This window comes from Aquila chrysaetos, chromosome 17 (genome assembly GCF_900496995.4).
Source record: "Aquila chrysaetos chrysaetos chromosome 17, bAquChr1.4, whole genome shotgun sequence".
In the NCBI taxonomy this organism is placed as follows: Eukaryota; Metazoa; Chordata; class Aves; order Accipitriformes; family Accipitridae; genus Aquila; species Aquila chrysaetos.
Window position 1 is genome coordinate 11,831,635 of NC_044020.1, and position 14,311 is coordinate 11,845,945.

A 14,311-nucleotide genomic window follows, 5' to 3' on the forward strand; every position below is an offset into this window, starting at 1 on the left:
GGTCACTGGCCCCCGCCTTTCCGTGCAGCTTTGGTGGGGCACAGGCTGAGTCTTCTGATCACTCGTGTAGCAAGTTTTAGGAAGAAATCTATAATCTCAGTCCCTTGGAGCTGGGGAAAAAAGCTTAAAATGCTCCAAATCAGAAAGCAAATGAAACTCCTCATAAATATCTATGAATCTTGTGGTTTTTTTAGCTAGTCCCACAATCCTCATGTGCTCTGACTGCCTGGGTTTGGCAGAGCTGAGACTAGGGTTTTTCCAAGCTCGTTAGTCTCTATTACAGCACGGGGTAACAGACAATCCCTCAAGTATTTTTCTGTTGTATTGTTTATGGCTTTAAGTAGTACCCTTTACTTTCATTCTTGCAGCAGAAGCAATCAGTTCAGATAGTTGTTTTCTGCAACAGGTTCTAGGTGTGAGTCATCCTGTATTTATCTCAAACAAAGCATGCAACAGTACATTTAAACTAAAAAATTTAAAACTAAATGAACTGGATTGCCATGACAACACCTGCTACCTACAGGAGGGTCTGTGTTTTTCTGAACCTGCCAGAGATGCTGAGAAGTGAAAAGAAACACTTGATAACTGCTGAAATTTGGATTTCCATGTTCAATTTGGAAAAAAAAGAAAAAAGAAAAAGACTCTACTGTAATGCAAATGCTGTCACCCAGCCCGGGGGAAAACTGATTGCCAATTAAGAGGCAGATTCTTCCAATCACCTCACCAGTAATACTCTGTCTTGCCTGGGATTAACTGATAGAGCGTGAGATGTTACAAGCAGGGATTTTTCTCCCTTGGAATTCCAGCAGGCATGAACAGCAATATAGAGAAGATCATTAATTTAAAATGTAATTCACTGAGTCAACTAATTAAAAGAAAATACTTTTGTTGCCATTTGCAGGTAGGCCACTGAAATGTAATTAGCTCCTGGAATGATTCCATGAATCTTCAATTCTTTTCAAAGTTTGCAAATTATTTCCTTGTATTTGGTGAGAGGGCTCTTCCAAAGTTTCTCCTGCATTTAGCTTTCTCCCTGGTTAGCCTTGTGGTACGAGAGCCACACGGATGTAATGGAATATCATGTACTTTCGAGAGCCATAAGTAAAAAGCAGCACTGAATTGTCAGTAACTATTATTAGCATCCTGTTATTTTTCTGTTCCTAGTACCTAGAATAGTGACAGTTTGTAGTGCTTTATTTTATACAGCCATCCATCGCATTCAAGGAGAGTTTACCAATGCTGAAAGCGTATCCAAACTTTTGCTTGGATCAGAGCTCACTCAAGGCTTTCTTGCAGCTTACAAACACCTCCTAAAGTCAGGCAGCACCCTCCTGCATCTTGCTTCCGTGCCTGCTGATGGCACGTGCATGTTCAATGAGGGTGTTCAGGCTTGATGACGAGAGACGTGGCCAAGGGTACTCCAGTAGGGTGTCTGGAGAGGCGAACCAGTTGACGGTACAGAGATGGCAATGACTGTCACAAGCTTTAAAATAGTTTACCACTCTTGGCAGAGCGTATTTAAGACATTATTGCTGTAATGTAATGGATTGTCCATCTCCTCTGGGACTTGCCTCTGGCAGCAGGTTGTGCACATGGCTCCCGAGGAAGACCAAAACCCCACAAGCACATGGAAGGAGAGACTTGTTTACAAACCTCTCCTGATCACTGCGTGTCCTGGAACGTGTTTTCTCATCTTCAACAGCAGTTTGTCCTAATCTTCCAGCAGAAATGCGTTAACGCACGCTAATCTGGCTACCCTGAATTCCTCTTAAAATTTGTTAAACTGGCTCAATTTGTTATGGAAGCAAACTGTGTTTATCTAATCTGTGCTGCATAATGATTTATCAGCTCCTGCCTTATCAGTGAAGATGCAGAAAAGCAACTAGTCCGTCTTTTAACTGCAGTGCTGCAGTTTGCAAAGATCCCAAATGTCATCTCGTTCCTTCCTACCCAGCAGCCCAGTCTGAGTAAGTAGAGGAGGGTTTCTGGTGTGCCTTGTGGTTTGCTTACAAACTTCCATGAATATTGTGATGCTTGTTGAAAATATTAATATGCCAGGGCATGAAAGGACACTCCCTCCAAAAACTGGGCTCTCCTGAGGCATCAAGTGCAAAACTAACTCAACACTTCTGAAAATCCTGTCTAATATACACACTTGTAACAATGTTGTATGTCATGAAATTATTCAGATTGACATAAATTGACATGCTGTTTCTTTTAAAAGTAAAGCTAGAAATGGATCTCAGTTTGGCTTTTAAGTTGCCGTAAATAAATGCTGGCAACCTTTTCTGAGCTGAGATTGTATTGAGGCTGATAGAGAAGTCTGTTTTGTATTGTGGCTGAGCAGAGGTGGGGCCAGGCCACACATAACATCACGAGCGAGCGCCTTGGCGTGATAAGCTCCACCAGATTTTGCATTGCTGTGTTTCTCTGTAATGTGGGAGATTACCAGAAAAGATTGCCCTGGTGACTAGAAAAGACATATTTGTTTCTTTAGAAATACTGAACAATCAAAGTTGTAAGAAGAGTTTGAGTAAAATTAGATTATGTTTCTGAGGGATGCTTTCTTAAATAGAAACTGGCTTTTTAATCACTGCCTCTGTTAAAAGAGAAGATGGATTTTCTCTCACTTTTCCCCTTGTTTACTACCTCAGGGTAGGGAAGGGGAAGAAAATGGGGGGATTGAAGAGAAATGTACCAAATGGCTGAAAACCTTCAAAATGTGGGAATATTCCATTTTCCATCAGAATTGGGAGCTTAGAAGGATTTGCGGGGAAATGAGAATGTGCCTTTTCCACTGTTTACAGTGAAAGATTATTCCAGCTCTGTAAGCCTCCCCGGTTTTGAGTTGCTGTGTTGCTGGAGACGTTTGTTTTTTGGATGAGAAGAGAAACTGATATCCTAACTGTTTGTGGTTATTTAAAAATGTTTGCACAAAAATCTAGTCTTGTTTCATCCCTGTGTCTTGGCCCAGCCCTGACTGGGAACTTCCATCCTGCCTGCCTGGAGTCACATTTAGCTTCAGTGACTTACCCCTTCTGCCACAAATATTATATAATGTTGTAAGTGCTGTTCTAAGGGGCTGCGTTTTGACCCCAAAGAGGCATGTTTGTAAGTGGTGAGTGAAACAATCCTCTGTCTACACAGCTTGACATCTCTTGGGTATCCTTTGTTATCATTTTAATAAACCTGCTAAGGTACCATGGCAACTGGGTGTGATAACAACAGCCAAAGCAGGCTCAGATGGAAGAAACCCTATGCAGGATATAATATAATTTCACTTCTGTTTGAGTATTTGCCATCTTTGGTGCTCTGTACAATATGGATTTTTCTATTTGCAAACCAAGGAAGGGTTTGTCTGTTCTAAGGCTGTTGCAATTTTGCTTCGTTGACTTCATGATTGCTGGAATAGTCTCCAGCCTCTTGCATACAAAAGTACTTGAACTTTTGTAAATGTGATTTGAGGGGGATGCACTTTTGTGCAAGTAGGTGCCAAGCAGCAAAAGCCTGGGGAGGAGAGGGGATGTTGGTTTGATTTTATTTTTTTCTTGTTTTCTTTTTATTTTTTTCTTGTTTTCTTTAGCCCAGTTGCACACATGCTGTTCTTGTTCAGTCTTCTGAGGGCATCATGTTCCCCATTTCCATTCCCCATTAATTTCCTCTCTATTGAGAATACCAATTAATGAAGATTACAACCATTTGAAAGGCTCCCTGCTTCTCCATCACTTCTGTGGCACATCTCATGCAAGCTGTCCCCAGCCCTAATAAGCTGTGATGGGATCAGCCAAGAATCACCCTGTGCCTTCTTTCTTCTGTATTTTCTCTCTGTGCTGAGGTGCATGAGAGAAAAGACAGAGAGGTCTGACTTTAATTGCTCAATGTTGTACACATAGGAGAAATCCTAAATTGTAAGTTAAACCCAGCTAGAGGGATATTCTGTATTGTGGGGGTGATGCAGTGAACTGTGTAACAGTTCAGTATATGTATGTACCTGCTTAGTTATTATTCATTTATTGTTGAAGCTGGTAGAAAGTCACTTCAGAAATCTAACATTCAAATGGGAGATGAAGATCTGTTAGTTTTCCAAAGGCTGATGCGTAGAAACCACGTATATTATTGAACTTATGTTAGTCTTTAAATGACCTGTTGAAGTGTGCCTCACCTATGCTAGCATCTCTTCATTGACAGAGAGGTATGGTACTGCTTGTGTGTACAGAGGTTTGGTTATTTTTTTCCTCCTCTCATATAGTATGTGGTAACTGCCAAAGCAAAAAGTTTCATGTGTTGGCAGTCATTCCATGTATTACATTACCCATTTTCTTTTGCAGGTTTCTAACTTATTCCTATCTTCTGGCCTTCAATGCGTGGCTTCTGCTGGCACCGATCACCCTGTGCTATGACTGGCAGGTCGGCAGCATCCCTTTGATCGAGTCTGTCTGGGATGCGAGGAACTTAGCCACAGTGTTCCTGGTGCTGGTGATGACATTACTCAGCCTACACTGCATAGCCGCATTCAAGGTAACACCAAAAGACACGCAATACGACGTTTTGTTTAAAATCTTTGTTTCCTAACCTTCAGATGAAATGGGCAGTAAGCGCAAGTTTTTCTCCCGAATGCATTGGATTGAAGTGAAAAAACATACCGCTACATAACTAATGCAGGCAAGCTTAACAGATGAAAATGTCCCTCTAGTTGAATGTCTCAGTCTCTGATTGGTCTGATTCGAGGGCAAAACCTGGCCTGGAGTCCTGCATTCAATTACTGTTAATGATCCAAACCCCACTGAAGTTGTTAAGCATCTCTGCCTCTCTCATAGTCATTAGGTTTTTTTGTCACTTGCTTCAAACAGGACTGGGAACTGTCATCTGCAGAGCCATTTGAAAATGAAATAAATTTTTGTGTTCTTACCTTTGCTGTGCTTCTAAAACCTAAATGTTGGATACATCTTGATGAGAAGATTTCCTATCAGTCAAGTAATGGAATGTGGGAAATCTGAAATTATCTGGAAATTGTTATTTAGCATAAATAGTATAGCTGGTAAGCCATGCTTCACAATTCAGCGTTTCAGATCCACCATTAATCATATTGCAGAAATGACAGTGAGGTTGTACTAGATTGTCAGAGATCAGATATGTGCTTACATGGAAAGGGTTTTTTTGTGGATCGTAGGGAGTTAAAAGCTATTCCTCCTTCAGTTGTGTTGTGCAAGCTTCTTTAGGAAAGGTGTTGGTAATCATTGTTGAAATAGTACAAAAGTTTCTGTTCCTTAAACATAGGTATCACTGAAAGGCATAGTAAGGGAGTGACAGGTTTTTAATACCTATGTTACGCCAAAACGTACAGGTCATGTACATGCTTCAGTCTACCCTGGCAGTCATCCCTGTGCTCCCGATAAGAGACAGAAGATGAAGCAGACTGCAGAGTCATTAATTTAGATTATACATTGACAGATGCTGTATGGGAAATAGGGGAAAATACCCTATTAGGTATTCACTAGTTCTACCTGCAGGTTGTACATCATCTTGTATTCCTCCTGCTTTCATTACTCACTGCTAGAGATATTCAGAAGTGTTTGTATTAGACCTAATCCTGTTCCCAGGGAAGTTAATGATAAAATTCTCATTAACCCAGTACTGAACACTTCTGAAACATCTTATCCCATGTTCTTTGAAGTTTCAGTTGCTTTTTATTTCTTTTCCTGTTGTCGGAATTGGTACTATGTGTAAGATTAATGTTGTTGGTTTGCTGGGAGAAAAAAATCTGTCAGGATTATCCAAAGACGTTTTGTGTTATTTTATTTTGGGTGAAACGATAATCCAGAAGGATTCCTTTGGGTAACTGAATTGTTTGTCTTCTGTCAAACTGCAAAACAAAATATTTCAAAGCACTTTGTGCATTAAATGTCTAGATTTTATCATATTTTTATTCCTTCTGTTGTTTTTTTTTTTTTCTTAAAGGCAAAACAATTCAGTCTGGATTTATGAATACAACTGATTGGAAACTGCAGCTTCTAATTTTTTTGTGAGAATAAGTTCACTGCTTTGCTCTTAACCACTGTTAGTGTTGTGTGAAGCAACATGATTTTCACTCTCCAGGCATTTACTTACTGGATGCTTTGAAATTTGTCTTGTAGATTCCTTTGTGTTTATCCTTGAAAACCCCAAACACGGAATAAATTAGGTCTGAAGTGATCTGCTGTTGTGTCTAACCCAAGTAAAACCAGAACCATCACCTATTCTTGACAAAGTGCTCTAACCAGTCTCTGCTCGCAGCCTCCCAGCAAACCCACTGGGAGCATGGAACTGGTAATGGTTCCTGGGGTCAACTTGGACATGCTTCCCCCAGCCCTAGGTATAATTAGAGGTAGCTGAAATATTCTGCATTTCGGGAAATTCTAAATTTCTGAAGCTATTTTCTATTTTATTTTTAACGACTCTCATAACCCAATTGTGATACTGGCATTAACTGGTATGAAGATGATTGTGTTGTGCCGAGTAGTATGAATTATTGAGGAAAGCAAACAGTAGGAAGAGGCACATTTCCTGGAAATAAATTATCCCATTTGGCTTTGGACACTCTCAGGAATGTCTTCTACAGTGAGGAGAGGGAAGTTCACGACACGTGAACTGCAGGCACAATTCATTTTATTAGGCTCTTAAGAAAGCTTCTTTCCAAATGCAACAGCAGTGGCCTTTTGTACGACATTGCTCCCCCCAAGAAGGACCATCCTTCAGTCAAGCCCCAGACGGGCTATTTCTCAGTATTTTGCAGCTTGTAGGCAGCATGAGACGCATCGGTTATTTTTCACATTTCATAAAGCGTAAGACGTTCTGCTTTCTTTTTGAAGCAAACACACAAAACTGTCTTAGCAGCCATTTTTCTCTCCTTTTTTCATTGCAAAGCCTAACCTGGAAGCAATAGCTTGCAATTTTCTGAGGAATGGTTTTAGAATGAACAGACATGCAGTTTGTGTGCCTTTCGTTTGAGTGTGTAGGTGTGCAGGGGTCAGAGAGGACAAAACCTCATATTCATTCTCATTGGCACTAACACTTTCCTTTCTGTGGCATGGAGAATGGAAATGCTAGAAATTATTTTGGCAGAAGTGAAGACATTTGTGCAGTGAACATTGAACTGATTTTCAGTGGCAAAAGGCGATGCGCATGCATCCACAAAACAAGCTCACAGGAGACTCACAGAATATATTACATGGACTGTAATTAGAGAATGCACGTATTGGATTTCTGCCTTTGTTGCCACTGAATTTTAAACAGGGCTAATTTGTTGTTGACGTTTGTGATGAGGGTAATAACCCTGTTGGCATGTATGTGTAGTGCTGATAATGGACATCTAAGGCATGAAGCTTTCTTGTTCCATTTCATTTTGTGAACATTGTTATACCTCAGAAGGGGAAGAAACAGTGCTTTGCTTGGAACATGTCTGTTACTAGATGGGGTTTTTTATGCTGAAAACTGAGATGCAGTTTTATGACAACTGCATGAAAATTTTGAGATGAAAATTTTATGCAGAAACAGAGAAGGCAGGTCTCCAGTTCATTATTGTTTGGAGAGAGAAGCCTTCCTCCTCATGCACTTTTGCTGTTGTCCTCCTTACATAACGAGGCAGTCGCTTGAAAAATTGCTTTATTAATTCCTTGTATATAACTTTCATTTCCTGGGTCATTTCGTGTGCATAGTGCTAATCGCTGTTGCTTATCAGCTAAAGAGCTCCCCGTGAGCAGCTCCCCAAGAAGGATTTGTTGCTCTGCACAGAGTTTAGCTGCACAGCCATGCTCGTCTCTCGCTGAAGCCATCTCTATCACAAGTGACAATTAACGTCCGTCTTCAGGAGGCCTGATGGGAGTAAAGAAAATGCCTGCTCCTTGGCACATCTCCCACTGTGGGAGCAAAGGACCTTGCTGTCATCTCTGGCCAAGATTTTTTCATAGTGACTAATGTGGCAAAGTTGCAGTCCATCGTTGAGTCCAAGCAGCTCTTTGAAACCTTTTGAAACTTGATTTTTCACCACACGGATGCCCAGCATGCTCTGCAAATTGGCGTCTCTTGAGCCGTTCTAGCTAAGGCACCAGGAATCACTGGTGGGTCTCAAAATCCTCAGGTTCCGCTCAGCTCTTTGCGGTGAACTTCCTCACCCAGTCTGGTTGGGCTTTGAGTAGTATGCCGGGGATATGGCAAAGGCTGGGGATGCTATTGCAAATGCTGCTTAATTAGCAGTGCGATTAAAATGCAGCTTGTCCTGTAGTTGTAGCTGTGAAGGTATGTACAGAGCACATTATGGGTCAGATTTTACTTTCTGTGTGGTACCTGATGTATGGAAGGCTGATAGTGGGAAAACTCATGTGTGTGCAATGGGGTAATTCAGAGCAAGGTGGCCTGGAAAACTAATTTGAAACAGTAGCTTTTGTACTTGACCGGTCTGGGGAATTTATTGGACCTCATCCTGCTTGGCCCTTGTCTTGCATTTATGCTCATGACCAATGCTATGGAGGTACCTTATGGTGGTTCACAGCACCTTCTACTTGTTCAGCAGGAGCATGTAATGATGTGCAACAGTTTGCTCATGTCTGAGGACACAGTCGTACTTATGTTTCACATCAATTGAAAAAAAAAAAAAACCCATCTCTAGGATATATCTTTTCAGAGAACATGCTTTGCTGCTGTGTGTGATATGGCTACATATGGTACAGGAAATTGTGATGATTTTCAGGTTACATTCATTACATGCAACTGAGATATATATTGTTATACTGTTCTTTCATATGCTACAGTTGGTTGTTTTTTACTTTAGGTCTAATTTTAAGGTACTGCTGCCCCTACATTTCTCTGCATACTGCTTCTTAGCCAAGACAAGGCATTTTATACCAAATTATTATGACTTTAATTCGTGCTGTAATTGGCATCATATTGCCATTTATGCGGTGGTTTATATGTATGAATATCATCTAAGCATATTCCTCAGTCACTTGCAGACTAAATTTTTAGCTGGCAATGTTTAGTACCATCAAGGAGAGGAACGCATTTGTGTCTTCTCTTTGTATGCATGTTTCTGTTGGTTTTGCTAGCACTCGTTATGTGTATTCTGTCATGCTATTTACTTTACCCTGCACTCCTGAGACCTTTGCCTCGTTTCCCAGGTTTGGCATTTCATTAATAAATCACAGCTTATGGACCCTTCTGGGGAACAATTGGCTTTTATAATATTCTACAGTAGTATCAGCACAGTTAGAAAGTATGCCTAGCAAAATTCATATGCCACAACACTTCCAGAACAATACCTGCTTCAAAGGCACGGCAAGGTGAATAAGGCTATTTATCTGACGAGCTGGAAACCACAGTCATTTTCATAAAAGGTCCATTTAAAATAAATCCTGCTTTCATTTTCCTGAGGGCCCACTTGAATTCCTTCCACATAGAGAGAAGGTCAGGACTGATGTTCTTAATCCTTAGCAGCGAGGTTTTTCTATGCTGCTTCTGTTGTTAATGTTTGCTGCGGGGAGAGAGTAATAAGCCAGAAAGACTCTGTTTAGTGAAAGCTGAAGGAAGGGGGGAGCCCCTTGCGGGCGCCCTGCATGCCTCACCGGCTGCGTTTCTGCTCTGTGGATGCTGCAAGCGGATCAGCTGCGGGTCCCTGGTGGGGTTGGGAGAAACACGAAAGCCTTCCCAGGGTGCTTGCCGTGCCAGCCGACGGACTCGAATGAAAGAAGAAACCTTCCTCAGTCTGTATGCAATTGCCATTCTGAATTAAAGAAGCAAACAACAATATAGCTTTTGCATCAGATTTTTTTTCCTTGGTAGATGTTTGAAATAACACGTTTGGAGTGTGGTACTCTGAGTAAATACAACCACAGCTGAAGTAGGTTTGATTTGGCTCACCATGAAGATACTCAGCAACTCACCAAATGGGCTCTTAACTCCTGTAGGAGTTTGTCACACTAGGTAGGTCATTTTCATAGCGGCAGGTAGTTCTACCATTTTCAGCGTATTAACACTGAATTACTGTATTTTCAAAGATACTCTTCTGTTTCTACCATTTTCTTCTGATTTGAGTTAATATTTCAAGGCCCACTCAGAGCTGAAAGGTTTTGGAGTGGCACAATAGTAGAGGTGAGTAGGAGAGGGTAGGTGGAATGAGGACCAAGAAATTTATAGCTGGGGGAGATAATGATGTTCATTGTGGCTACTTGGTCTTAGTTAAACATTAGGGTGCCAAACTATTGTGTGATTTTTGTTAGGATCCTCTTGTTCCGTGTTACCTCTTAAGAGCAAACTCAGCATGAACAGAGTTGCTTTTCCAAAGATCATGCTTTTATGTACTGTAAGCACTGTGCATGTGTTTAAATTTTACCTTTTTTTTTTCTTTTGTTTTTTTTCCCCCACGTAGTGAAGCAGCCTGCAGTCACAGAATGAAAGAGGGAAAAACAACCACAAGGTCAAAAGCATTATTCTAATTCCTGGAGCAATTTGTTGACTTTCCTATTTCCTGTTGGAATGTTCCACTTCTCTTTCAAAGATGTGTGTGCTCCTGCATCCTGCTCAAATTGGCTTGTCAAGTGGAATTAGAGGTTGCAGAGATTAAGGATTGGGAAAATGAGCTTATATCTTCAGGGAATTTTAGAAACCTGGGTAAGAAAGACCATAAACACACAGCTGAATGGATGGGTAGCTGAGGTCTACAGGGAAAAAGAAAGTAGTAGATATCAAAATTTTACTTTAAGATACTAAAATAAAAAGTGAAATATCAGTAGAATATACTTCTGTGCCCTGCTGTGCATTATGGGATTGGGAAAGGACTACTTCTGCTTTTATTCCATAATTGAAAGCCTGATTTCCAGAGCTCTTGAGCATCCACAGTTCCCATTGATGTAAATAAAGTTTTTAGGCACTTTCAGCATTTCTGAAAAATAGGCTGTTTTACCTAGTGGTACAGACCAGGACTTGCTTCCTTCTGGAAATGGAAAGTGAACGATCTCGTTAGGGTGGTCTGAGATATGCGCCAAGGATTTCTCTTCAGATAATCCTGGGGTTTGATTCAGTTTCTGACTGGTGTATGTTTGCCTGTACACCAGTTCCTGAATAGGTGCTGCTGCTGGTGAACTGAAAAGTAGTTTTTGTTGTTGCCAAATGCTCGAAATAGGATCAACATGTCATGTAGTTAATAAGCAGTCATCAGTGATGGTCAAAATAGCATTGGAAATCTCCATGGCTTTGGACTATCTGTGAAGTAAAAGATTTGTTTAATTCTAGTCAGTAGTAACTGTGGGTGATTTTGTCAGAACTAGATGATCACCAAGGAAAACAGAGTTATTTTAGGAAGACAGTGAGTTGCTAAGCCTGGCATTCAAGCAGCTGGCGCTACTGAAGATGCTGGGGGTTTTTTGTTGTCTTTTTTTTTTAATAGATGAAAGAATAAAACTCCTGATAAATTGTAGTGATTACAGAATTTGTGGTTCTTTTTGTAGGACCAAGCTGATTAAGCCAGGTGTCTGAGCCAGATTTCAAGCTGAGGAGTTACCTTTTCCTTACCAAATGTTTGAGTTTTTCAGACCATCTGTTGACATCTGACATTTGGCACCATTTGCTTGGAAGCAGTGGCACAGGCAGCAGAGTGAAACAGCCACAGCTCCGCAGTGCCCTCCTGTTTGGCCACAGAAGACAAAGATGTATGTGTCCCATCCTGATTTCTGCTAGTGACCTAAAGGAGACCATGCTGATGGTACACGGAGCACGGTACAGCTCTGCCATAACTTGTCTGTGCCCGTACCAGCGAAGTGGGACTTGGGAGCACCCAGTGCTTCCTTCTGCGAGCTCTACATCAACAGATTTTTTTCCTGTGAAGGAATGAATCCCTAGGGTTGATTCCCAATTAGGTTAAGTTTGCTTTTTATCACCGTATGCGTGAATGCAGAGTGGATTTGACATGCTTCTCCACCCTCCCTTTTATCTTTAATACCACGTATGTGGAAAGTGCAGGAGTAGATGTTTGCAGATCCTGACCTCTTGCCAGGTGAGATGCTGCCAGTGGTTTGGTGCAGGCCAGTGAGGAGTCATGTTGCTGAGCTGCTTGTGGCTTCACGAGTGACTGGTACAACAGGAATACATGAATTAAGTTTGTGTGCAGTCTGCACTAAGGGTTTGCACAAATGGATGTTAGGAATAAACTGAAGAAGTATAATCCTCTGTTGGTGATCTACAGACAGGCATGTAACTTCTTTGAATCTCTGTGTCTCTTTTGATGGGTAGTGTGCTTACCTGCTAGTCCTGCAAGCATTTGAAAATATGTAATAGTAATCATTGCTTTTATACAGCCATGCACTACCAACTTTCTTGGATACCAGCTTTTCTGCTCTTGCAGTCAGATGTTCCAAGCATAACATCTCACTGGCTGCAATGGACCATCCAGAGCTCACTGGCAGAGGGTGATTTATGCTTTTGGTAGGAAGGAAGTCTTTGCTCCATGGAGCTGTTGGTTCTAAATGGTGGAGAGGTGACACTTGCCTCATTCTCAAAATAAAATGTTAGAGGAAGAAATTAAACCTGTTTGATTGCCACCTTCCCATCAAACGGGCAAGCGTGTATAAACACCTTCGGAAACATTCCAAGTAGAACAGAACGGAATTTGCTTGGACTTGTTTGCCCAGCTGCTGTCTTCCCTGACAGCAACTTTGTGCAGCTGGGAGGAAGGTTGTCCTCACGGCTCCACTTTCCACCACCTCAGCCCTTGGAGGTGCCGGGGGTTGTGAACGTAAGTCCTGCCATTGCAGTGTGAGACTTAATGGATCTGGCACCTTAGTGATGCTTTCTCAATGGGAAAACCAGGGAATTTACAGTGGGCTTATGCTAGTCCATAGTTTATGACAGATATGTCAAAGTAATCTGTGTACCTCCTGCGCTCGCAGTTTGTGGGCTCTGGCTTGTAGAAGATGTGATTTAGCAGTAGTCAGCAAATATTTATTTATGGCTTGGGATTCTGTCTTATATGTAATACAGGAAGATCTCTTTCAGTTGAAAACTCAAGACTTTTGTCCTTTTCCCCCAAATTGCCAAGGAAGCAATTTTTTGAGACTTACTGCTGCATTGATGGTTTTTGGCCTTGGAGTGATTCTTTGCTATTTTGTTTGAGAGAGTGTGTCAATTTTTTGCCTTGCCTTTGGGAGAAGTGATGTTCTTTAGTTCTTTGATAAGTCTATGAAAAGTAGCAGGTTAAAAAAATTCTTCTTTATTGGTTTTTGGTTTTGTTTGTTGGTTTGTTTTGGTTTAGGTATTTTGTTGTTTTTACAATATAATGAAGGCCTAATTGTAATTAGAGGTAGATGTGAATTTGAAACCCCCCACCAAACTATCTGCTATAAGGAATGCTAGTTTGATTTGAAGTCGGCTTGTCTGTAACAAAAGGAATCATTCTAAGGTTAATTCAAAGGTGCTTCCCCCCCCCCCCCAACTCCCACCCTAGAGACTTCTGTGACAGATAGGAAGATAAGTTTTATAGTCCCAAAAGAAAGCACTATATCTTTAAGAGGAAAGGAGATGTCTCTCTGTAAAATGAATGAAGTGATCTATAATTTCCAGTCCTAGCTTTTTTATTTTAAGGTAAAAGGAAGACAAAATTGCCTACTATTCTTTAAAGCTTTTACTACTGCTCCAGGCACCAGGAAGATGCTGGTTCTGCCACCTTCTTAGCTCAGCTATCTCCTAAGTGGGCTCATATGACCAGAGTAGTTAAGCCAAATAAATGATTCCAATATTCCCCCCACTGAAAAGTGTAACAAGCTACAGGTTGGTTTTTTTATTTCCAAAACATGTGGAGGGCATCTCCTATGGCTTGTGTTGGATGGGAGATCTCGCTGCCCTCTGTTCCTGCAGCTCTACAGTACCAGTCCCTGACATTCTTGCACCATTCTGTCCTGCTTGCCTACTCATTTACAAATCTGTCAGCCCATCCAGGGGAAGGGGGAATAAAAGGTGAATCTGCTAAGTAGATTTTGATAGGGGAAAAAGATAAAGGAGTATATGGTGTCTTACAATACTTGTGCCGTTAGCTTTTAGCTGTCTACTGTTATCACCTGTGGTACACACAATCCTTTCAACACATTGTGGTTGTGTTTCTGTCCTTTCTTCTGTTTTCTCTGAGCTGCCTATGTGATCAGATGTTAGCCCTTGCTGGGAAGGCAGGGACAGATAGCTCTGCTGTGCCTCCAGCCCTCACAAGGCTGGGATAGAAGAACGTGAAGTTCTCGGGTCAGGGCAAAGGCCGGTTTTGCTCAGTATCTAATCAGTCAGTAGAAACTATTTAGGG

At 41.3% G+C, this 14,311-nt stretch overlaps 1 protein-coding gene across 1 annotated transcript in view; it reads left to right on the forward strand.

Annotated features, from left to right (window-relative positions):
• The window catches only part of TMTC1 (transmembrane O-mannosyltransferase targeting cadherins 1), a 149,741-nt gene that overhangs the window by 67,765 nt on the left and 67,665 nt on the right, over window positions 1–14,311 (forward strand). The window contains exon 8 of the mRNA XM_030041302.1: window positions 4,329–4,518. Within this exon, the coding sequence (XP_029897162.1) occupies window positions 4,329–4,518 (190 nt within the window). The remainder of the gene's footprint in view (window positions 1–4,328; window positions 4,519–14,311) is intronic.